This window comes from Astyanax mexicanus, chromosome 5 (genome assembly GCF_023375975.1).
Source record: "Astyanax mexicanus isolate ESR-SI-001 chromosome 5, AstMex3_surface, whole genome shotgun sequence".
NCBI lineage: Eukaryota > Metazoa > Chordata > Actinopteri > Characiformes > Acestrorhamphidae > Astyanax > Astyanax mexicanus.
In genome coordinates, this window is record NC_064412.1 from 6,426,184 (window position 1) to 6,450,998 (window position 24,815).

The following is a 24,815-nucleotide window of genomic DNA, read 5'->3' on the forward strand; positions in this document are numbered from 1 at the left end:
ATGAGATATAATGAGATTAGAAGAGAAGGGAGGAGAAGAAAAGAGAGGAGAACAGAAGAGAGGGGAATAGAGAAGAAGAGAAGAGATGAGAAGAGAAAGAAAGGGGAGGGAAGAGTAGAAATGAGAAGAGAAACAAGAGAACAGAAAAGATGGGAAGAGAAGAGAGGAAGAGAAGAGGTGAGAAAAGGAGAGAAACGAAAGGATGAGATCAGATGAGAAGAAAAAGTAAAAAAGGTGGAAGAGAAGAGAGGTGAAGAAAAGGGAAGAGAAGAGATAAGATTAGATAAAAAGAGAAGATATGAAAAGAGAGGAGAGGAGAAGAGATGTGAAGAGAAGATAAAGAAAGAGAAGAGAACAGATGTAAAGAAAAGAAATGGGATGATATGATATGAGAAGAGAACAGATGAGAAGAAAAGAGGAGAAGGGAAACGATAAGATTAGAAGAGAAAAGAAGAGATGGGATTAGATGAGAAGAGAAGAGAAAATAGCAGATGAAAAGAGAAGAGAAGAGAAAATAATTAGAAGAAATAAGAAAAGAGAAGAAGGAAGGGAAAAGAAGAGAACAGATGTAAAGAGATGAGAAGAGATAAGATGGGATGACATGAGATGAGAAGAGAAGAGACGACAAAGCAATGGTTTTCATCACTGTGCAAAAAAAAAAATGTAGAATTAAGAGTCTCACCATCTCCACCACCTCCACCTGGGCATCTATACGTAGATGGTAAAGGAAGGTGGTCAGGTCCTTCTTCATCTGAATAGAGTTATCGTCCATCTGGGCCACAGTGAAGATGCGCATCTTGCACTTCCTCCACACCTTCAGACCACACACAACCACTGTTATAAACCTGTAGGAGCTGCTGATTGGTTATACAGAAGATCATTAATGATATAACTGTAGTGCTGTAGTATTGTCTCTCACCTTGTTTTGGCGCAGGAGGAATGGCAGGAGCATGAGCATGCCTCCATCATGGACAATCCACCACACATCGATATGACCCTCAGTAAAGCGCTCGCCATTAGATGGGAAGGCAGCGATGTTCTTGGGCACGAGCAGGGCCTTGCTTGCGGCAGTGGTCTCTCTCACCAGTTCTGTAAGATAGAGCATCTACTGTAGCTGTAGTCCAAACACTAACACTGCAGAAAAGACCCTTATTCATCTTCCAGAAAGGAAAATAACTCTCCACCATTGGGACAACAGCCAGATTAGATTAGAACCTGTGTTATTCAGCTTCTTGGTGCTGGGGTTAAAGGTGAATAAGAGTCTCTACCAGTGGGCCACCATCTAATTGGTGGTTATTATAGTCTCTTTTACTGGTTTAATAAAGTTGCCAAATGGAAATATGGCCTGGCCTTATAACTCCACCTCCACTGACACTAAAAAAGGTGAGTAAAATTTACTTTAAAAAAGTTTCGCAACTTTCTGCATTCGCTTTTTTAAAGTAAATTTAATTTCACATAAACGTAAGTAACTTTAACTCGGTTTCAAGACCTTAAATGTTACATAGAGTAAATAAGTGAACTGAACTTCAGTCAATCCTTTCTTTTAGTAAACTTTACTTAATTTATTTTTGCTGAATCAATCCTTTCTTTTAGTAAACTTTACTTAATTTATTTATACTGAATCAATCATTTCTTTTAGTAAACTTTACTTAATTTATTTATACTGAATCAATCCTTTCTTTTAGTAAACATTACTTAATTTATTTTTACTGAATCAATCCTTTCTTTTAGTAAACTTTACTTCATTTATTTTTGCTGAATTAATCCTTTCTTTTAGTAAACTTTACTTCATTTATTTTTGCTGAATTAATCCTTTCTTTTAGTAAACTTTACTTCATTTATTTTTACTGAATCAATCCTTTCTTTTAGTAAACTTTACTCCATTTATTTTTACTGAATCAATCCTTTCTTTTAGTAAACTTTACTTCATTTCTGCATACAATATTACCCAATTACAATTACTTAATTTCTACAATATTACTCAAATAATTTATGAAACATAATATATTATAATTCCTGAAATGTAAATATTTTTAGTTAAAACACACATATTACACTGTCTCAACACATGGATGGCATGTAATACATTCTTTTTATGTATTATGTATTTCTATGTATTACATGCCATCCATGTGTGTAGACGGTGAGACTTGGTCTTTACAAAATCAATTTTTGAGATTATGTAAATATTTGAATGTGTGTTTTACCTAAAAATATTTATCATAAATTATTTGAGTAATATTGTATATTATTCTTTTGTTTACAAAAAGAAAGGATTGACTGAAGTTCAGTTCACTTATTAACTCTATGTAACAAGTCTTGAAACCTTAAGGTTTTGAAGTTCCTTAAATTAATCTGAAATTAAATTTACTTGAAAAAAAAGCAAATGCAGAAAGTTGTAAAACTTTTTTTTTAAGTACATTTAACTCATCATTTTTTTCAGTGTAGGTAAATGTGGTTATATATAACCTGATTCAGTGACTCACCAATGAAGTTCCTCCAGAGCTGGTGGTCCTCAGCCTGCTTCCAGTTGCGGGGCCAGCTGACCAGCACAGTGTTGTGCTGCAGGCCGCCCAGCCCGCTGGCCTGGACCAGGTGAGAGGTGGCATCACGGATGTTGGAGGAGACCACCACCTGGCAGAATCCCTTCACCTTCTCTGTCTCCATTATCTTCTTCAAGGACTGAGAGAAAGCAGCAGAAGAGGAAGAAGTCAGAGGTGGTCTTATATGGAGCATGATGTAAAGTTCTTTTTCTTTTAACACAACTAAAGGTATCAAACGTATTTCCATTCATTACTCTGTAGGTAGAAGTATACAGTATATACTATAGTTTAAAATACTTTTGTATTTAAAGTTGAAGTGTCAGCTCAAGCTTTTTGCTAAAAGTGTAAAAGTACTGATTTTAAAACAGCTTAAAGTATAAAAGTAAAAGTATAAGAGTATATTGTCTTAGTTTCAGAAACTGAGAACATTTATGATTATCATATTTTTCGGACTATAAGGGGCACCGGATTATAAAGCGCATTGTTTCCCTTCTAATGGGGAAACGCCTAAATAAAGAAAACTGTAATTCTTAAAAAAATATATATTTCAAACTCAAACAAGCACTGGATGTTAATCTACACAGATTTCTCTGCTGAAAACTGTTTATTTGGGTGAATAAAGCGCATTAGTTTATTTACAGTAAGCTTAGATTTTTTTAGTATATTGTCTAAGGGTGAGTTTTCAGTGAAGTTTCTACAGCACTAAGGCTGGGTGCAGCAGCATTAGCATTAGCCGCTAACTGCAGTGCTTACAGGACACAAAAATGCCACACAATAGAGCTAGATTGAAAAATCCTGAGTGTTCCGGTGACAGAGGGCGGTATCAGCTAACAGTTCGTCCAAAGTAGCTTGTTTTAATATGGTAAACATGCAGACTACAGTCTGATATACTCGCCTCTGAGCAGTGAAAGAGCTAGCGCTGTGGTTAGCGGCTAATGCTAATGCTAATGCTGCTGCACCCAGCCTTAGTGCTGGAGAAACTTCACTGAAAACTCATCATAATAACTCTGTACTTTAATGGAGTGGCTTTACTGCTCCTTACTATCTGATTGGCAGAATTCATACATAAGGCGCACTGTCGATTTTTGGGAAAATTAAATGATTTTAAGTGCACCTTATAGTCTGAAAATATGGTAGTTTGTGCTTGTATGTGTTGGGAAGGGTCTCTACCTGTTCTGCTTGTTGGGCTTGAGGGTGATTTTCCAGGAAGGTTCCAGCCAGTGCTGTTCCCACTATGGTCAGACCTTTCCCTGCCTTCAGCTGATTGGTCAGAGAGAGCAGACGAGGCTGCTCAACATTCTGCTCTGCGTCCACATTGACCAGCACCAAAATCTGGGGCCTGAAGAAAGAGAGAGTCATTTGCATAAAGAGAAAAAGAGACAAAGAATGAAAGAATGGTCCTTTTACCTGTGCTCCAAATAGAAGTGTTTTAGACAGAATAGGAGTATTTTACAGCTGTGTGTTTGTGCCCTATTATAATATTTCAAATTTGCACTGCTTATGTAATATATAACTGCTCATCTTCTCAATATGCACAACAAATGGTGTTCTTTGTTGTTTTGCTATGTATAACTGCACTACCTCCATTACACATTCACTAAAAAGACTCTTTTTTACTTAAAAATGACTTTTTTTACTTTACTTTTATACTTTATTGTAATTTGACTTCTCTGTGTATTTTCTAATTTGTAAAGCACTTTGAATGACCATTGTGTATGAAAGGAGCTATATCAATAAACTTGCCTTGCCTTGCCTTGTGCTGTGTCCGCGTCATTGTTCTTTCTGATTAGTTACTCTATCATAACCAAAGCACATCAAATTCTGCTCTTGTTTTTACTTTTTTCCTGCCTTCACGCTGGGGCCCTTTCACTCCTGTCTAGACTATAATGCTGACGGAATAAGTGCTTGTTGGACTTTTGTCAGACACTCCTGATGAATTTGTGAGAACAGAAGCAGAGAGGGCTTCATCTGCCCTTCTGTCTGATTCTCCATGTCTTATTTAAGAAGTTGGGCTCAGATAGAGGCCTCAGCTGTTGGCTAAAAACAGGAAGCATTAATGCATAAAGTGATGCTTGTCTTCATGACATATTAATTAAACATACTCATATGGGTCCTACATCTGTGATGCCCTTAAGAGCCTTTAATCCAGTCTGTTGTTTTCCTGTCCAACTTTTTTAAATGCAGTAACTTTGTGAGCATGTGCTCTATAGTATAGTATAAAACTGTCTAACTAACAATCTGACTGCATACAGCAATCTTTCAGAGGAGGATAATGTGAATCATTTTATCCCAAGTCATTTTGGAGCATTTCTATAGATCCATTTATGATTAAGCTTTGAGAAAAATGTAAAGAATAATTGCCAGACTAGTGAAATATACTGAACTATTTGATTTCTTTTAGCTGACAGTGATGCTTTTTAGAGTATTCTAAAAAGGAAAAATTGGACATAATTAGACTACCATTAGCTTAGGAACTGGACGTGTCCCACACAATATGAGAAATAGGTGAATGCAGAAAAAAAAGCAGAAATTGTTTTAAAATAAACTTTTATTTTGAAAGCGCCTTTCATATGAAAAACGACTTTTGGATAACAGTCAGCAGTAAATGTAATGTGGAGTAACATGCTTAGGTTGTAAAGTGACCTTAACTTGGATTTAACTAATAATAAAAAGGAGCACAAAAAAGTTAATTTGTGATTAAAAATAATTCCACAAATGTTGTTTTAAATCACTATAGGGTGGGCTTTGATTCATATTAGCAACCATGCCCCTCCCAATGTCAAATCCGCTTCTACGCCCTTGTAGACTGCATTTAACTGGATTTCACTTTGCACTTTGATTAGGCACTTTGTCTCATGAATAAAAAACAAAAAAAAGCTATACTTTCTTATGTAATGGGGTTGATGCCTGATAACCTTTAGTCTTCATCACAGGCGTTTGAAACCCCAAGGTTTCCTGAAAACTGTGGCCCTACCTTTTCTGATTGTACACTCTTGTGCACTCTTGTGTATTTCAACAGGACAGTGCTTGTCAACATGCTGCTGCCATTTTAATCGCGTGGGATGGATGGTCACAGGAGACCATTAGGTGTCTACAACTCCAAGATGTCTAACTTTTTATCATTTACTGATCATGGTTACTGTGAGTGCATCATGCTGCTCACTAGCTTTGAACCTCAAAGTTCCTTCACAAGCGACAGATTTAAGGACAAACAGATTTAAAAACAGTTTTTTCCCAAAAGCCATCACTTTACTGAACTCTGGAAAAAAGGGAGTGGCTTTAGATCTCATTTTACATGTGTATAATGACAATAAAGGCATTCTATTCTATTCTATTCTATTCTATCAAAAATAAGAGGTTCAAGGCTAGTGAGCAGCACGATGCACTCACACTAAAGTCGAAAGACTGTGATGCTCCTGGCTTGAAGCTTATGGAGACTTCTATGCATCATTATGCTTTTATTTTTTAGTGTTTTTTGTAGCCAATCAGTTTATGGCATCACATTAAAGCAATTACAAAATCTACAAATATTCACATGCTAGAAATAGAAAGTATTAAGTATTAAATCCACATCTACAAAATACAACTTTAACCAAAACAAAGAAATGGCTCTAACAGTAACCTAAATCTTCCTTTTTAAATAGAATTGCTATTCAACCCATCCTTCTGAGAGCAACTATTCTTTTAGTAATGCGTGTATTTTTGTGTTACTGCACACAAAATAACAAATGATTTGCATGATGACCTATTTCATACTTCTGAATGTTGTACTTGTATGAGAATGACCCTCACCTCCAGTTCTTGGTGTGAGGCGGCCCCTCCTCCAGCCTCATGAGGGCAAAACGTGCCGCGCTCAAAGACAGCCCCCGGATCCCGTCACCCCACTCCTTCTCCGCCCTGTAAACAACCGAACCCGGCCCAAATTAGCCCTCACACACAGACACACACGCAAACGGCCAGCTTTCTGCTGTAATCCCCTCTCTAAATTCCCCCCAAGAAATTCCCCACTATCTGATCCTGCGTCTTAGGTGAGCGCGCAGCTCACGGCTCTCAACAAGCTTTAAAGAGAAGACATGAAATAAATCAAATCCGGGATCAGATTCTGCCTCTCGCCGGCTGCCGAGGAGGATTACACCTGAGCAGAAAAGCCTGACACGGCAAACGGCAAAAAAAACAATCTGCCCGACCCGTCCTCCGCCGTCAGGGGCACGTTTCACTCACCCCCGAAACTCGATATACTTGTAGATACAGCTGGCGATCGCCATGGCAACGATGGCGTAGTACCAGGAGCAGATGAACATGAGCGAGAGACACAGGCTCATGCCTAGGAACGACAAAGCCCTGCGGAAGAAGAAGAAGAAGAAGAAGAAGAAGAAGAAGAAGAAAAAAAGAGAGAGAGAGAGAGAGAGATTTAGCATTTCTCTGACAGACTGAATGTGTTAATGACACTAGTTTGCTAGTTTGGACTGTAGTCTCACTCGTTTATTTCTGCAATGATGTCATGGTTCATTAGCATCAGTGTCAGACTGGTAGAAGGTCAAATACTGATAGTTCTGCATAGCTGCACATTTTGCTGAAAGAATACATTAATAATCATCCTCCAATCTTTAATTTGTGAGATCTTAACCCTCCTTTATGTTCATTTGTCAGAACCAGCAGTGGAGTTCCCGGGTCATATTGACCCGTCGCCAGTGATGGAAATAACGGCGTTGAAAAAAAAGGCATTACTAACACTGTTACTTTTTTCAGTAACGAGTAATCTATCTAATTACTCTGACTGTCACTATAACGCCGTTACCATTTCCAACACGCCTTTACTGCATGTTACTTTAACAGGTCAATTAACTTTTTTTTTTTTTACTTTGCGCATACAGACAAAGGCGCAAGTGTGTGTGCATTGTGTGTGTGAGTCACAAGGGAGGGGAGGATGAGATAACTGCCTAAGCAATTATTGTTGTCTTTGCTGTCGTGCACTCTATTCATCTGGCTTATGAAACATGCTCTGAGAAGGTGGGGGAAAGTAGGGGGTGGGGGTTACAGGGGCAAGTAACACAAAAGTAACACAATAGTCACTTTTACTGGTAACTAGTTACTCTTATAGTGGAGTAACTCAGTTAGTAACTCTTTTAGTTAGTTACTTTTTTGGAGAAGTAACTAGTAACTATAACTAATTACTTTTTTCAAAGTAACATTCCCAACACTGCCTGTCGAATGTTTAATTATCCAAAAGATATCTGAAAACAATCCTAACCAGCAGTGTGAATATTTCACTACTAACTCCATTGCTAATTATTTTCAATATAATAAATAATAAATATTTAGTGCAGTCGTGTTCCTTACCTATAACAGGTAATGGTTCAATTAGAATAACTCACTCGTTTTTCAGAACAAAATACATGTTCAAACTTTTTTTTAATGGGTCCCTACTTTATTACTTTTGAAAGACCAACTTATAAAACAGTAGTTTTACATAACATTGAAATATAAGTTTGCCATTTTGTTTTAGTTTAGTTTTTGCAGCGGGTGGTAGCAAATATTTGAGATTAATCAATTTTATATTATATGTTGATTACACTGATTTAGGCAAGCAGAAGAAGTTTCATAATGAAAAAATACTTTGAACTATTTTCAAACTATCTTCAAACTTCAAGACGGGTCACTTTGACCTGTAACATAACAGGAGGGTTAAAAAGTGTGTGTGTGTACAGTACCAGTCAAATGTTTGGACACTCCCCTTCTCATTCAATTTGTTTTCTTTCTTTTTTCTATTTTTTTTACATTGTAAATTTAAAATTGAAGACTATATTAAAGCTATACTGGAACACATGCAGAATTATTCTATAAACAAAAAAGTGTTAAATAAACCAGAATATGTTTTATACTTTAGATTCTTCTAAGTAGTACATTTATCTTTGAGGACAGATCTGCGCACTCTTGGTGAGATTTTAATCTCAGTATCTTCATGAGGGAGAGTCACCTGGAATAGTTTTCTCAGCGTCTTGAAGGAAGGAGTTCCTGGAGGTGCTGAACAATAGTTGCTGCTTTTCCTTCACGCTGTGAAGCTCCAGCTCATCCCAATTAAATCACCTCAAATCACCATCTCAGTTCATCAGGTTTAGATCAGGGGATTAATGTGGAGGAATAACACTTTTTTGTTACTATTTACTACATAATTCCATATGTGTCCCTTAATTGTTTAAAACATTTAATGAGAAAGTGTGTCCAAACTTTTGACCGGTACTGTACATGTCCTATGCTCACCAGTGGTAGAACTTGAAGCGGGGTCTCCAGTTGGGGGTCCTCAGTAGAGTCTGTAAGGCACATGCCAGGTTCACAAACATGTAGCACATCAAGAAGAACCTGCAGGAAGAGAGAGAACAGTGGCCGTGTTCAGAATCGGTTCACTCGTTCACTGATTCACTCGTTCACTGATTCACTACAAAGCATTTACTATTGGACTCTGCAGTGAGTCACCTCAGAACAGACCCCCTGCTGCAATGCTCTGTATTACTACATCTATTTCTGATTCCCTGTAAACAAGTTAAGCAATAAATGTACTCGATCTATTTTTTCACATCAAGGATTTCCTCCTTGCTTACGTCCTATAAAAAATAGACTTTTTATATCTAATGGTGGACACTGTACTTTAACATTAGTAGCCGCTACATTATATGAGTGGATCAGATACAGCAGTGCTGCTGGAGTTTTTAACCCTTGTGTGGTGTTCGGGTCTATCATTTTTCATCAAATGATACAAAAAAAAATGTTTTTCTAACTCAAACTCATTGGCATTGGCTATCAAAACACATTTTTGATAAACACACTGTACACCCCCCCCCCCCCCCCCCCACACACACACATTTATATTACATACAGTATGTTTGGCCAAGGGCTAATAAACATTGCTTCATTTGTAAATTTGAAACTAAACAAATTTTCTACTCATATCTTGAGTTTAATTCATTTTCTTTTACATTTTATTAACAAAACTAAAAAAAAGTAGCATTATTTAAAAGAAATGTAACATAAGAAAGGTAAAGGGCAAATATTAACCATGTAAGCTGTTTATATTGCTTGCAATTTAGGTGAAGCAAGCATGTGTAATGCATTTTAATGTAAAAGTACAAGTAACAAAGTAAACGAGTAACAAAAATATGAACACCACACAAGGGTTAAACACTGTGTTTAATCACTCACTGTGCTCCACTCTATTACACACTACTACCTACATCTGAAACACCTTGTAAATACAGTAAGGTCAAAAGTCAAAAGTTCTGAATCTGTTGCCGCACAGTTTACAGTGTTGCTCATCCTCTGCTGTTGGTGATTATTCTCGGGTGTTTAAAAACTCCAGCAGCACTGCTGCATCTAATCTACTCACTGTACCAGCACAACACACACTCCTCACATACACCTCATACACCACCACCATGCTAATCAGTGTGGATGACCCACTACCCAAATGATAATAGCTCTGTGCTCTGTGGTGGTCCTGTGGGTTTCTGACCATTAAAGAACATGGTGACCCTAACCCTAACCCATAGTCTGTGATTATAGAACATTAAAGTGCTACTATACTGTATGATCAGTAGAGATGGCAAAATGGACAGTGAGTATAGACACAAGCAGCTGGTATCCATGGGGAGCCCAAATGTTTTACACTATTGTATCTGTTTGTATTTGCCTGTCTGAAAAATAATAATTTTTAAGATTTAGGGTCCTATCTTACATCCCACTAAGAGTCTATTTTCATGCCCTACGCCTGCGCTGTTTAAATAGCAATGGTGCATGTGAATATATCTAAACCGATGGGCTGGTCTCGAAATGAATTGTGTTCATACTAAGCGTAAACAAACAGGCTAGTTTCCTCTGCTGAGAAGTGTTTGACACGTCTAGGTAGCTGCGCTGTTAAAATAGCAATTCGCCAAAGTCATCTGGCTCCTAAAAGGAAAGGCAAGTGAAATTATGATTGGTTTATTTCACAATACGCTCAAAACACACCCATGATTAATTAGGAGAATTAGTTCATGCCTTTTGTATGTTTTGTGCTGCACAAGGCATACTTTTACCATTGCAACAATAGCAAAGACACACTGGGCCCTATTTTAGCGTTCGTATGTTAACAGTGCAGCGCCTTTGTGCATCTCAGCAGAGGATACTGACCTGCGCATTCACACTGTGAATATGTTTTTGGGTGTGTATGTGTTTAATGAGTGGGGGTGTATTGAGCGCTGGAAGCACCTATAGGAATGGACTCTGATGATTGACTGTTGTCTAGGTTTATTTCAGCCAGTGGCGCTCCTCTGTTTTCCACCACCAAAATATAAACACAAAATATAACTGAACACACCTCACTTCCAGACCACCACACCCCTCAGTATAGATTTATTTCTAAACTTTGATGCTAATTTAAAGGGGTGGGTGCAAGGCGTGAAAATAGACTGTTGACAGGGTAAAAAAGTGACACACCTTGCTCAGTGTGTACAATAGGGCCCAATGACACACCCTAAATCAAGCAGCATGGTTCATGGTTGGCGGCCCGCCTATAAACAGCTAAAATAAGTACATTTGTGTTAATTGTTTGACCAGGGCTATTTTGATACTAATCTGACACACTTTATGTTGAACTATTAATTAATTAAATTGTGATGCAACACAATCATGCAATAACCCTCCCCTGCACTGAATAATTATAATAAACAGATAAAAATCCTTTACATTGAGAGGATTGGTGCCACTGAGTCCAGAGAGGCAATGAGGATTCCACTCTCACAGATAACGGCCGTCAGAAGTAAAGCCCAGGTGGGCTCCCCGTTGGCTTTGCCATGACCGAATACCTGTTACACACACATTATTAGAAGAGCTTAAGAAGAAGAACTGTGCAAAACCAGTGGTATAATTGGAATAATACACTATATTAAATCAGTAAACAGTATAGAAACTACTTCATAAATCATGTCAGAGAAGGGTGTTTAAAGCTCTCAAGCATTAGACTTCACAGCAAGTACAGGAATTGTGACCTATAGAGTGATACAGCTCTATCCAATACCTTTAGGGATGAGTAGAAGTGGCATTTGTAATCCAGAACGAACCCTACACCCTACACCAATACACCAATCAAATTCTCACAGTACTGTTACAACATAAATTATGATATATATATATATATATATATATATAAATATTTTTACATTCGATATTAGATGAGCAAATTGTTTTATCACCTTTAATTTAAACATCATTTTTAAATTAAATTACAGTTTTAGAAGTTTTGTTAACATGTAACAGCCGTGTACTGTTATCTGGACATATTATGCATCATTCAGATTTATGATAATCAGAATGTCTTACTTGAATTTGATGGGAATAGGTTTCCCTAAATAGTGATTGCACAGCAAAGCATTATAAAAAACTCATAATAACCTTAATTAGAGTTATAAAATTATGAATTCAGATTCAGTTGACAAAATTTCAGCCATTCTAATGAATAATCAAACAAACTATTTCTTCCCCTCTGTATGTTTTTGTAAGTTACTGAAATATACTGTAAGTATAAAGCACATATTCGTTTTTATATGTAAAAAAGTTCTCCAAATAAAAAGAAAAGTAATTACTTATTTCTCCTTAATGGGAAAAGCTGTTGATATATGATTATTTAATGAAAAAGCTATGTATAATAAACCTTTATATCTAACAGTCTGTGTGTTTTTCTGTGTGTGTGTGTGTGTGTGTTAATTTTTGGCTTACTCTCAGGAACGGCACTATTCCGTCCCTGGCTATGGCCTGCAGAAGACGTGGAGCACCCGTCAGACTCTGAAGTCCGGCTCCACAGGTGGAGAAGAAGGAGCCGAACACGATGACCCACGGCGACGGCCACGCTAACGTTCCTATCACAAGATTCCCCCTCACAGCCTCACCAAACCTGCACACAGCACACATTAACATTATATCACATTATCTCACTCCAAACATAATAATACATTTTTATAGTTATATAAAAATTTATAGAGTTTTTATAAAAGAAAAAAATATAGAGTTATTATAAAAAATAAAAAAAAACAGAAGACGAGACGCACTTATCCCTCAGCACTGTTCCCTCAATGCAGGCGCCAAACAGCACCACGCTGGACATGTCTGAGATCCAGAGTTATAGAAATACAACATCTGGAATCAATCAATCAATCAATCAATCAATCAATCATTCAATCACCCTTTAATTTCACTCGGGAATACATTGAGGGTCACCCTCATTTACAATGCAGTCGAGCATTTACAGTTTAAAAGGAATTGAAAATATTAGATAAGTAATAATGTTTAAAAATATTAAATAAAAAATACATATTTCAAATAAATCAATTTAATATAGATATATAAAAATACACACATATATGTAGAGGTGTGTGTGTGTGTGTGGGGGGGGGGGGTGCGTTTGTAAGGATACAGATGAAGGAGGTAGTGGTAATGGCCAAAATGGTACCGATGGGAATGGACTTCTGAGCATCCCGCAGATCACCAGAGCGGTTAGAGCCAGCCATTATACCTGTAACACACACACACACACACACACACATTATTCTCAAACAACTATTTATCTTTAGCAAAACCATGCATACTGGTTTCTTCCTTTTGTTGTGGATGATTATGGCTTACAGCCAATGAAAACCCAAAAATCAGTATCTTAGAAAATTTGAATATTATATAAGACCAACTGATGTGTCCTGCTGGAAAATAAAATCCACATCTCCATAAAAGTTGTCAGCAGCAGAGGGAAGCATAAAGTGCTGTAAGATTTTGAGGGAAAACAAAACTGCACTGACTTTGATAATAAAACACAGTGGATCAACACCAGCAGATGACATGTCTCTCCAAACCATCACTGATTGGTGGAAACTTCACACTAGACCTCGAGCAGTTTGGACTGTGTGTCTCTCCACTCTTCCTCCAGACTCTGCTCCCTTGATTTACAAATGAAATGTAAAATTTACTGATGATCAGTGATGGTTTGGAGAGACATGTCATCTGCTGGTGTTGATCCACTGTGTTATATCCAGGTCCAAAGTCCAAAAGTCAGTATTTTTCATATTTTTTAGGTTTTTAAAAGTGCTGTCAGTCAGTAGAAAAAAAATATTAATTTGCCTTAATTAAATGCTCTGAGAGCCAGAGTTATATAAACATGACATCTGAAACGTGCATCCTCTCCATTAATTTGCTATTAAAAGGAGAAGTACACTGATATGATTGTTTTTTAAGAAACAGCATAATTACTAATACATCTGTTTTTAAGATTTTTAAATAAATCAATATTAAATATTTACTGATCTGCTATAAAAAAAATCTCACTGAATAAATTAATCTAAAAAAGCTAATCTAGGTTTTCCATTTCCATTCTAATAGTTGCGTACATGGACTAGGTGAACCCATCAAAAATAAAGTGCATGTGTTAATAAAGATTTAGCTTTTAATGTAAGTGAATTATTTTCTAAGCTTTTCGGTTGATCTATTTATCATGAACTCTAAAAAGAATACATTAATTATATACAGTGATTAATTAATAGAAAATAGTAAAAACACTAGTTTTAGACATTTTGTACATTAATAGCTAAAATACAGGGGTTGGAGAACGAAACTAAAACACCTGGTTTTAGAGCACAATAATTGATTGTGGTGACGGACAGTTCTGGTGGAAACAGGAGAGTTGAGCTGCACATTGAATTCTGCCGTGATTTGATCAGCCGTGGTTTTATGTTTTTTGGATACAATCCAGGTTAGCACCCGAACATCCCTTTCAGACAGCTTCCTCTTACAGCATCCACAGTTAATCCTGTTGGATGTGGTTGGTTCTTCTTGGTGGTATGCTGACATTACCCTGGATACCGTGGCTCTTGATACATCACAAAGACTTGCTGTCTTGGTCACAGATGCTCCAGCAAGACGTGCACCAACAATTTGTCCTCTTTTGAACTCTGGTATGTCACCCATAATGTTGTGTGCATTGCAATATTTTGAGCAAAACTGTGCTCTTACCCTGATAATTGAACCTTCACACTCCAGCCCTGTTTAAAATGCTTAAAATAGAGATGCAAATATTAACAGAATTTAGATATTTGATGTTTGAATTTAGACATATTTGGATCATAAGTTTGCTTAGTAAAGACCAAATAAAATAGAATAGTTAGTTATTATATCAGTCAATATTGATTTTAATATAATTTTCATTGATTTTATTATACATATTTTCATTTATATTATCTTCCCTGGTGTTTTTTTTAAAGGCAGAGTCCTTGTTCGTGACTGACCTGTGACAGAAGGGAAATAAATCCCAACCAGCATGGTGAAGAAGGTGCTGATGTCAGCCAGTACATAGCGGTTGGAGTTAGTGGGAATCTCATCTGGCTCCAGGTAGGTGGAAAGACCCTTCTTCTCCAGAAACATCCCCTTTTCCAGATATGTACTGAACAGGTTCTCTGAATGACAGACAGACAGACAGTGAAAGAGAGACAGATACATAACGAGGAAGAAATGAGAATGATAAAAAAAGAGAACATTTGAAAAATAGAAGATAGAAGAGGAAGATGAAGTGTGTGAGAGAAGAAGAGAGAGAAGGGACAAGTTTATGAGGTGAAAGATAAATGTACTGCATGTATTTTAATATCCTGGTGATACTGCAGGCTACATCTCCACTGTACCTGTACTACATGATATAATTGTATATAATAAATGGTGGTGCTTTGTGAAGAATTGTGAAGAATTGCAAAGCAACTATACTGATATTCGTGTTAATATTAATATTATTTTTATTTTATTTGTTGTTCTACAATATATATTAAGATTTTATGAGACATCCGTGATACCACATGGCAGGAAGTCAATATTCATTCTGTTAATCAACATTTGGAGTAAAAATGAAATAAAAAATGATATTGGTATATACACTATATTGCCAAATTGAATTCAATTCAGGTGTTCCAATCATTTCTATGATTACAGGTGTATAATAATAAAAGCAGCAGCTAGGCACGCTGGGACTGCTTCTACAAACATTACAGTGAAAGAATGGGTCTCAGGCTCTCAGGAGCATCACTACACACCTCCAAACTTCATGTAGCATCAGAGTTCATCACTACACACCACCAAACTTCATGTAGCTTCAGAGGTCATCACTACACACCTCCAAACTTCATGTAGTTTCAGAGTTCATCACTACACACCTCCAAATTTCATGTAGCTTCAGATTAGTTCATCACTACACACCTCTAAACTTCATGTAGCTTCAGAGTTCATCATCACTACACACCTCTAAACTTCATGTAGCTTCAGAGTTCATCATCACTACACACCTCCAAATTTCATGTAGCTTCAGATTAGTTCATCACTACACACCTCCAAACTTCATGTAGTTTCAGAGTTCATCACTACACACCTCCAAACTTCATGTAGCTTCAGATTAGTTCATCACTACACACCTCCAAACTTCATGTAGCTTCAGATTAGTTCATCACTACACACCTCCAAACTTCTTGTAGCTTCAGAGTTCATCACCTTACAAAGGATACTTTTGGCAAAATAGTGTATAATCATTAATTATCATGTAAATTAAGATATATTGATGCTGAAATTATATATTGTACAGCCCTATCTGTGTGTGCATTTGTGTGTATGTACCTTTAAGAATACCACTGGTGACCCCAGGGATGCCCTGTATCTCCGTCACGTTGTTGTTGGAGAAGTAGGTGTCGCAGGTGGCGTTGAGGAACTCAGAGTCGCAGAACATTCTCCAGAGTTTGGTCGTGACCGTGGCATTGTCCCTCTCTATCACTTTGGCACACACGTCAAAGCCCTTCCACACCAAGGTCCGGTTTCCCAGTGTGCACACTCTGTTCACATTTGGGTTTAGAGAAAAATTTCGGTTCAATTCTTTATAAACTTCTAAAAATCTCTTATGAATGAAACATATAATATCAGGAATGTATTATAATATACAAACTGAGTCATTAAAATTATAAGGAAAGAACAGGACCAGGACTGAACGAACTGGAATCATTTAATAAGTGATTTAAAGGATCAACTATATGTGGGACATGTTATTTGGTTGGAAGAATATAGAATCTTACGAAAGTGAGTGAACCCCCATATTTTTTGTAAGTATTTTATTATATATTTCAATTTGGACAACACTGAAGATAAGACACTTTGATACAACGTAAAGTAGCCAAGTAATCTTTTTAAGCATTTATTTATTTTACTGTTTATGATTATGGCTTAACAGCCAATAAAAACCCGAGAATCAGTGTCTCAGAAAATTAGAATATTAAATAAGACCAATTGGTACTTTTGGCGGTGTGGGCAGTGTGCCAAGTCCTGCTGGAAAATGAAATCTGCATCTCCATAAAAGATCAGTAGATGACATGTCTTTCCAAATCATCACTGACCATCAGTACATTTTACATTTCATTTGTAAATCAAGGGAGCAGAGTCTGGAGGAAGAGTGGAGAGACACACAGTTAAAACTGCTTGAGGTCTAGTGTGAAGTTTCCACCAATCAGTGATGGTTTGGAGAGACATGTCATCTGCTGGTGTAGATCCACTGTGTTTTATTCTCAAGTCTAAAGTCAGTGCAGTTTTGTTTTTCCACAAAATCTTACAGCACTTCATGTTTCTTCCCTTTGCTGACAACTTTTATGGAGATGCAGATTTCATTTTCCAGCAGGACTCCTGCCCACACTGCCAAAAGTATCAATTGGTCTTATACGTATAATATTCAAATTTTCTGAGAGACTGATTTAAAATAGATCACTCTGTATGTAATACATCTATATAATATATACGTTTGACATTTTCAACTGAATTACAGAAATAAAGCAACGTTTCAACAATATTCTAGTTTGTTGAGAGGCACCTTTAACAGTTATAATTTGCTGTGACCTCAAAATAACTCAAAATACAGCCATTTATTTCTAAACCAATGACATCAACAAGTATAACCCCAAATTAAACAGAATTAGAACTGAAATGAGCTCGCAAGCTAAAAGAGAGCAAGACAGAGTGCTTGCTAAAACTGCCAGAATAATTCACTCTGAAAAGAGACCACACCACACTGTACATTTTAAAAGTACTCTACCTGCATGCTCACCAGAGAAATCTCTATTTCTCCAAAAGTGACAGACTGTCACTTTAACAACAACACCAACCACTTTATAGCTGTGTACAATACATTTGCTAAGATTCTTTCCTTACTTTTCAAAGTTGCAAAAATCACATCTTCCAGCAGTAATGGCCTAAATTACAGACGCTCCCCTGACAAAAAGAATCAGTTGAGGCTTAAAAGATAAACATCAGCACTCTTGAGAATTCTGGCCACTTACGGGAACAAGGGGGGCTCAAAGGCGGTCTTGATGACCCCAGCGTAGACGGCCAGGATGGAGGAGATAACGCAGGCCAGAAACACCAGCGCCAGCTTGTTGACATACCTCACCCCCACAAACACCACTATCGCCATAAAGGTCAGCACTAGAGATCCATACACACGCATGTTATTCAACATGGCTGCCTCCGCCTCCGAGCCCTCCAAACCCTCCATCTTAAAGATGGCGGCTTGTGGCACAATATAGATCTGAGAAAGAGAGACCGAAAGAGAGAGAGAGAGAGAGAGAGAGAGAGAAAATAGAAAGGGGTTGATGAGTAATATTTTATATATAATACTATTTTATTGTCTAAATATACACTCTTACAAATAAAAAAATGCAAATGGTTCTTTAATATATGTGCTTAACACATAAAGCCTTATATACAGTCATTACTAAGTTTAAGTGAAGTGAATTTTCATATGCTATTAAAACATGAAGTAAATTTATTATGCCTTATTATAATGTCTTGACACTAATGACTGTATATAAGACTTTATAATGTGTTATGCACTTATATAAAAGCTTGATTTGAAAAATCATTGCTGCATATTATAATGAATTATACCAAAATATACCAAATCTGTGTTATAGTGCTGTCAGGGTGGAGGTGCAGGGAGGACGAGGAGGCGGACGCAAATGCAAACAACAGGGGATTTATTAACAAAAATAGATACACAATACAACTGGGATAAACTGAAAACAAGACTGAGGAAACCGGGGAAAACATGGAACACTGACAGACGTAAACGTACAAGGATCGACACCGGGGAAATGGAACACGGACCTTAAATAGAGGTGCACACACACAGGAAACATGAAACACCTGGGACGAAGGGGCGGAGTTACAAAAGAACACAGGTGAGTGGAAAAACACAGGCAGAACACAGGGGCACGGGTCACGTGGGACAACACAGGCACGAGGACAGACAGGAAACAGGGCCAGGACCTTACAAGTGCATTACAACACTACATATTAGAAATATTCCTGTAATAAAGGCAACACTCAAGCAGAACACAGCAAGCGAGGAAAGCGTCAGGGAAAGAGGGGAAAAGTCTCCCGAGAACCAAAAGCACTCTGTTCTGATGAATGACCAGCATGGAATTCTGTTCAGTTCTGTTCCACTGCTGCTAATTGAACCAGCCGAGCGTGGAATTAAACGCCCAAATTACTTACCATTAAGCCACATTAGACACCTTTCTAAAAACACTCTGAACATATCTGAAAGCTTCGCCGGCCAAACTTTACGGCCTCCTTCTAAATTTAGCGGGGACAGTTTTATTACAGTGAGTCTTGAATATTGCAGAGTTGGTTAAACTCATTTCTACTTTCAACCCTGAGAACTTTGATGGAAACCAATTACTGGGAAAGGGGAATATGCTTTTATGATTTAATGAACACACACGCGCACACGCACAGGCGTGCACACGCGCCTGGCCGGCTAGTTGTCATGGTGACCTATTCATCATATCATATCTCCCAGGGTTACAATTCAAGTATAATCTCAAAGCACTTCTCCGCTCTTTTAAATAGAGGTCTTTGTGTCTCTTTTTGACAGCAGGATAAAACTGCTATTTGAATCGCTCCTCGTTTCCCAGTACTGGAGGAGATTTCCATTTGACAGTGACGGCTAAGCCAGCGTTCCCCCAGAGGACAGAATTAAAGATCCAGCAGAAGCTGGATTCAGATCAGCCTGTTCTGAGGGGTGCTGGCTGAGGAACATGTGTGTCCAGGCTATGTGTGATCGCGTATAACCATAGTAAAGCTGAAAGAGCCTCCAGATCCCATTCATCTAGTAACGTAACATACATATAATCACTCGTAGCTCATTCATGAAAAGAACCAGAGAGATATAGAAAGAAAAGAATTACAGAAATGGTGAATTCTGAATTCAGTAGTAGCATAGACTGTGTATAGCTGGACAGAGCATCGTCTCTCAAAATTGAAGCCACCACAGGTCGGGCGCCCCCTGCTGTTCGGTTGCAGAAAGTTGTGTAACCCCACCCATCCCCATAGGTTTCAATGGCAAAACAGACAATGTTTAATCATGTTTTTCTCTAATATACTGTAATTCTCCCTCCCTTATTTAAATGCAACAGCTAGTGTAACCTCTGCTTATATTGTTAAATTTTTATATCCCCACAGAATTCGTTTTTTAAAACGTTAATGAGCTCTATTTAAAAAGGTGTGGTTATTGGTGTGTAAAAGGGCTGGGTTACAATGGGACCAATGACTGTATTGGTGGGACCATAGACTGTGTATAGCTCTGTGGTGGCAGCCCTCAGGGGCGGGGTTATTCAAATGAGCAGGCTGTCTCTCCACAGTCTTTCTCCCTCCTCTGGTCTCTACTGCGCTCTACAGACTCGGATTTCAGGATCGCCAACATGGCTGAAGACTTTGGCTTCATTTTCATTTAATGAATGGGAACAGAGACACGGCGTCCATCTTTTTTACAGTCTCTGAGTAGTAGTCACACAGAAGAGGAGATAAAGTGAGGTGTGGAAAAGAGATAAAGACGCACAAGGCTCAGAGAGTCGAGCAATAACTCGAAAAGTGGAAAACAGAGTGAAACAGAAAGAACAAAAGAGCACGATAGCATCTTCCTGAAGGACTTCCTGAAGACAATACAGAGATAACAAAAGCATCAAACATCAAATTGAACAAAAAGGACCAGTGGTCACGTCCTCGTACCAGTAAGATTTCGATACAGCCCAGGATGTACATGGCTCCAGCGTAGGTGGTCCCCAGGTAAAAGCAAATCCCCACAGCACCTCCGAACTCAGGACCAAGCGAGCGAGAGATCATGTAGTAGGAGCCTCCAGCTGTTAAAACACAAAAAAATGCACACATATGAAGAGAACATTCCCTCCTGGAAGTTTATACAATCATGCTTTAACTACTTAAAAATTAAACATTTGGCTGAATAGTAGGGGGTGTCACGATTTTTATATTTTATTGAAATCGATCGAAATTATGTCATGGTCTCGAGCCTTGAAGTCAAAAAGGGGATCGACGTAGCTCTTTCTCCAGAGAATGTGGACATTCTCATCTTCTTAAAGAAAAACTTGAAAATATAAAAATAACAGTTGTTTTGTCTAGCCTCAAATATGTTAATAGTTTTGGTACCTTAAGGAGCATCTTTCTCTCAGATAAAGTTAATAATATATCTTTATTAAAGTGAAAAAGACTGAAAAAGTCTTAAAGTCTTATTTTTCATGTTTAACTGTTATAGTAGGATAGAGTTCAGTTTGTTAAGGCTCTAATTGTTCTATTATTTTGTACATCACTGTTCCTGTATTTTTTTTATTATTTATTTTGTTATGTTGCACATTTGCTGTTTTAATAGTGCACACTGCTGCTACCAAAAAAGCCACTAGATGGCATTACATATATATCCTAATTAAATTATTTAAATTTGACCATTAGTGACTAATGTGGTGTATAACAGATCACTTGTATCACTTTGCATCACTTATATCAAGCCGATCTTTAGAAATAAGCCTCTGTGCTGTAAAAAAAGAAAAAAGAAAATCGAATCAAATCGTGACCCTAAAATCGGAAATAAAATCGAATCGAGGATTTAGAGAATCGTAACACCCCTACTGAATAGCAAACATTTTTTTGCAGGTTTACATTGAATCTGAATCAAACTAAACACTTAACATTTTCAGTATGCCGGCAAGCTACCAAAAAACACAATACATTTCGTCACTGTCCAATGAAAATCACTTATCTCCATTTTTGTCGATTTTTAGTTTACTACATAACTTGAACAGACAAACTGTCCCTTACACTGTGCCAAAAATTCTTGATGAACAGACCAATGGAAACTCTTCTAAATGACCTTTTTCTCCTGTTAAGTTGCTGTTTTGGACATAAGTGTTTTTCATTGGACAGTGACGATTTACTTAACAAATGTATTTCAGCAATACTGTTCCAGACACACATTTAGATAGATAACTACTTAGTAGAGACATTCTAATCATACATTTACCTCAGTAGTGCCCTTCCAATTACACATTTACATCAGTAGTGCACTTCCAATCATTAATATCAGCATTGTAATTTAGTCAAAAAGGTACCTCAGTAATGACATTTTATTCCTAAATGTACCTCCATAAAGCCATTTTAATCATAGATTTACCCCAGTGGTGCAAATTTAGTCATATGTTTACCTAAGTAACGCCATTCTCATAATAAACTTACCCCATTTGTGCCATTCTAATTATATATTTACCTTAGTAATACCATTCTCATCTTGCATTTACCCCAGTAGTGCCATTCTAATAACATATTTACCACAGTACTGCGATTTTAATTGAAAATGCACCTCAGTAGAGCAATTTTAGTAATAAATAATGCAATTCAAATTATAAATTTACCTAATTTACCTCAGTAATGCCATTTTAAACATACATTTACCTCAGTAGTGCACCCAAACTCAAATATTTCCATCTGTGCTGTTGTCACACATTTTGTTAGCTACCTCCAGTATTACAAATATCATCTGTAGATAGCTAGCCAACTGGAAACTCTGAAACATGCCTTCAAACAAATAAATCATTGTTCAGTGTACATTTCTCAGCGCTGTCACTTATTTGGTCAAACGGAGAAAGTAACTTTTTTGCCATTCTTTATTCAAAAAATATGTCACACCACATATATGGATTACATACAAAATTAAAAAAAAAGTTGTTTTTTTTCTATGACACTGCTACAAGAACCATTTGAAGCACCTTTAGTTATAGGTTTACTACAATTAACCCAGTGAAACTACAGCACCGCCCACAATTACAACCATAATTTCTGTTCTTTAGACCCAACGAGATCCACTCACAGCATGGTGCAGGTGTACAGGCGCTGTAATAGAGGCCTTTTGGTGATTGACGAGGCCAGAGGGTTCAAAGCCACTAATTTGCCCTCACACTTGTTGCTCTCCTCCAATCAGGAGGTAAGGCTGAAGGCTGTGATTAGACTATGGTACAATGATAGGATCATGAATGCATAAATATAGGCTTCAGGGCATTGCTGTCTAGACATCAGCAACACTTGCGGTTGCCTAGGCTACAGTAAAGGTATAGGGGAGAAGAGGGCGTGTCTTACCTGGCACTACTCCGTTGGTGGCGATGGCACTCATTGAGATTGCAGTCAACATGGTCTGGAAGGAAAAGAAAAAAGGAAAGAAATACACTTGATTAGACATTATGAAAATAGACATTTACAGTAGTTTAGAATATGCTTTGCGTCCACTTTATTAGAAACACTACTGTTGCAGTTCCACCTTGCTATTTACCACTGGAGACTGTACTGTACAACTAGCTGTTGCTACATAATTCCAGGTCACATTAAACTGATAAATAAATGATTTTTGAGTTAACTCAACTTAGTTTAGTCAAACGTTGGGATTAAGCCTACTCAGAATGCTGTGTATTTCAGGACTAAGCTTAATCTCGGTCTCAGAACCCATGCCATAGTCTTACAACATAAAAAAGTGACATTAAAAGAGCTGCAGCTAAAACTGTTTACAGCATAAACCCACAATTAGTTTGAACTCAAACAAATTATGTCTGTTTTATGTAAAATTGGATATTTCCAAACAACATATAAATTTGGTGAACATTTGTGGCAATATATACTCTCAAACAGAGACATTTGAGTTGAGTCAACTTATTATAATAACTGAGTTTAATCTGTTGGGACAAACTATTTGCATACTGGGTGTGTCCTCCAGTTTCTGACACTCACCATCAGTGTGTAGTCATTCCCCCCCGGAGCTACCTTTGGTAAACTTCCGCTAAATTTATCTTTTCCAGGCTTACAGTGTAAACATTTATAAAATAAATATTTAAGTAAAACGGAATTCAAAAGAAAAATAAGAAGAAATCAACATATTTATTTACTTGCATCAAAAGATACTAAGTATATTTTTGGGGCAAATGAATTGGTATAGCAAAAAATAAAAAGTTAAATCAACTTCCCCTTTAGTTGAAGTAAGTTGATGTTCTAAGTTATGCTAACTTAAGTTTTCATTATCCATTAGTTAACTTTTTAATTCAACCAGTTGACGTCCCCAGATTGGATCCTTTCTACAGTGGAGCACTGAGTACTTGCAAGCATTTAGCAGTTAGACTCTTGTGCCACTCCAGAGCTGTGGAATTACACTACAATAAACAGAGGTTTGAGTAAATGTACCTTCTCTTCTTATTTGGACACATAAATGTATGTGATTTAGGGTGGAGTGACTGTCTAACTGCCCAGTCAACTCCACACCCCACTGCAGGGTCTGGGAATTGGAACAATTCCTAATTTTTAAACTGCAGATGGAAAAAAAAAGAGCAAAATAAAGGTAACGCTTTACAATGAGAGTACATTAATTAACAGTACCTACTACAGAAAGTCTCAACTAATTATTATTTGTCACTAGATAAGACAATAGATAAAAATAATTCCTGATGATAAAATTTAGTAATCTGTGATAATGTAATAACTAGTGTCAAACTAGATCATTAGTTGAGATATTACTTAACCATTTAACAATTTTAGTAGTTCTTATTCTTATTAGTCTGGTTTTGATTGTATTATTATTCTATCAAAATTTGAATTCATTTGTTTTGGAGTATTATATTTTATTAGTGTTCATTTTAATTGATTTTTTTTAATGTCTGGCTTGTGTGCTATTTCTTCCTCCCTTCCTCCCTGTAAAGCACTTTGAGATGCATTTTTATGTATAAAAGGTGTATATAAATAAAAAAATTATTATTATTAATAAAACTAAAACTAAAACAACAAGAAACACTGAGAACACTATAGACTGAAAAGACTGAGAAAACAAAGAAACATGTAACCTGATTGACGTAAAAACGTACAATA

At 37.0% G+C, this 24,815-nt stretch overlaps 2 protein-coding genes across 5 annotated transcripts in view; one reads left to right on the forward strand and one right to left on the reverse strand.

The window, feature by feature from the left end:
• Positions 1–24,815, forward strand: part of pltp (phospholipid transfer protein) — a 188,243-nt gene that overhangs the window by 68,926 nt on the left and 94,502 nt on the right. The window lies entirely within an intron of this gene.
• The window catches only part of slc12a5a (solute carrier family 12 member 5a), a 297,781-nt gene that overhangs the window by 15,242 nt on the left and 257,724 nt on the right, over positions 1–24,815 (reverse strand). For all 3 annotated transcript variants that reach the window (XM_022675607.2, XM_022675608.2, XM_022675609.2), the window contains 16 exons: positions 23,049–23,103; positions 20,637–20,767; positions 17,906–18,153; positions 16,206–16,417; positions 14,840–15,007; positions 12,985–13,083; positions 12,620–12,677; positions 12,291–12,465; positions 11,262–11,380; positions 8,805–8,903; positions 6,765–6,884; positions 6,336–6,440; positions 3,714–3,882; positions 2,487–2,682; positions 920–1,089; positions 683–814 (listed from right to left, as the gene is read on the reverse strand). In XM_022675607.2, the coding sequence (XP_022531328.1) occupies positions 683–814; positions 920–1,089; positions 2,487–2,682; positions 3,714–3,882; positions 6,336–6,440; positions 6,765–6,884; positions 8,805–8,903; positions 11,262–11,380; positions 12,291–12,465; positions 12,620–12,677; positions 12,985–13,083; positions 14,840–15,007; positions 16,206–16,417; positions 17,906–18,153; positions 20,637–20,767; positions 23,049–23,103 (2,256 nt within the window). The remainder of the gene's footprint in view (positions 1–682; positions 815–919; positions 1,090–2,486; positions 2,683–3,713; positions 3,883–6,335; positions 6,441–6,764; positions 6,885–8,804; positions 8,904–11,261; positions 11,381–12,290; positions 12,466–12,619; positions 12,678–12,984; positions 13,084–14,839; positions 15,008–16,205; positions 16,418–17,905; positions 18,154–20,636; positions 20,768–23,048; positions 23,104–24,815) is intronic.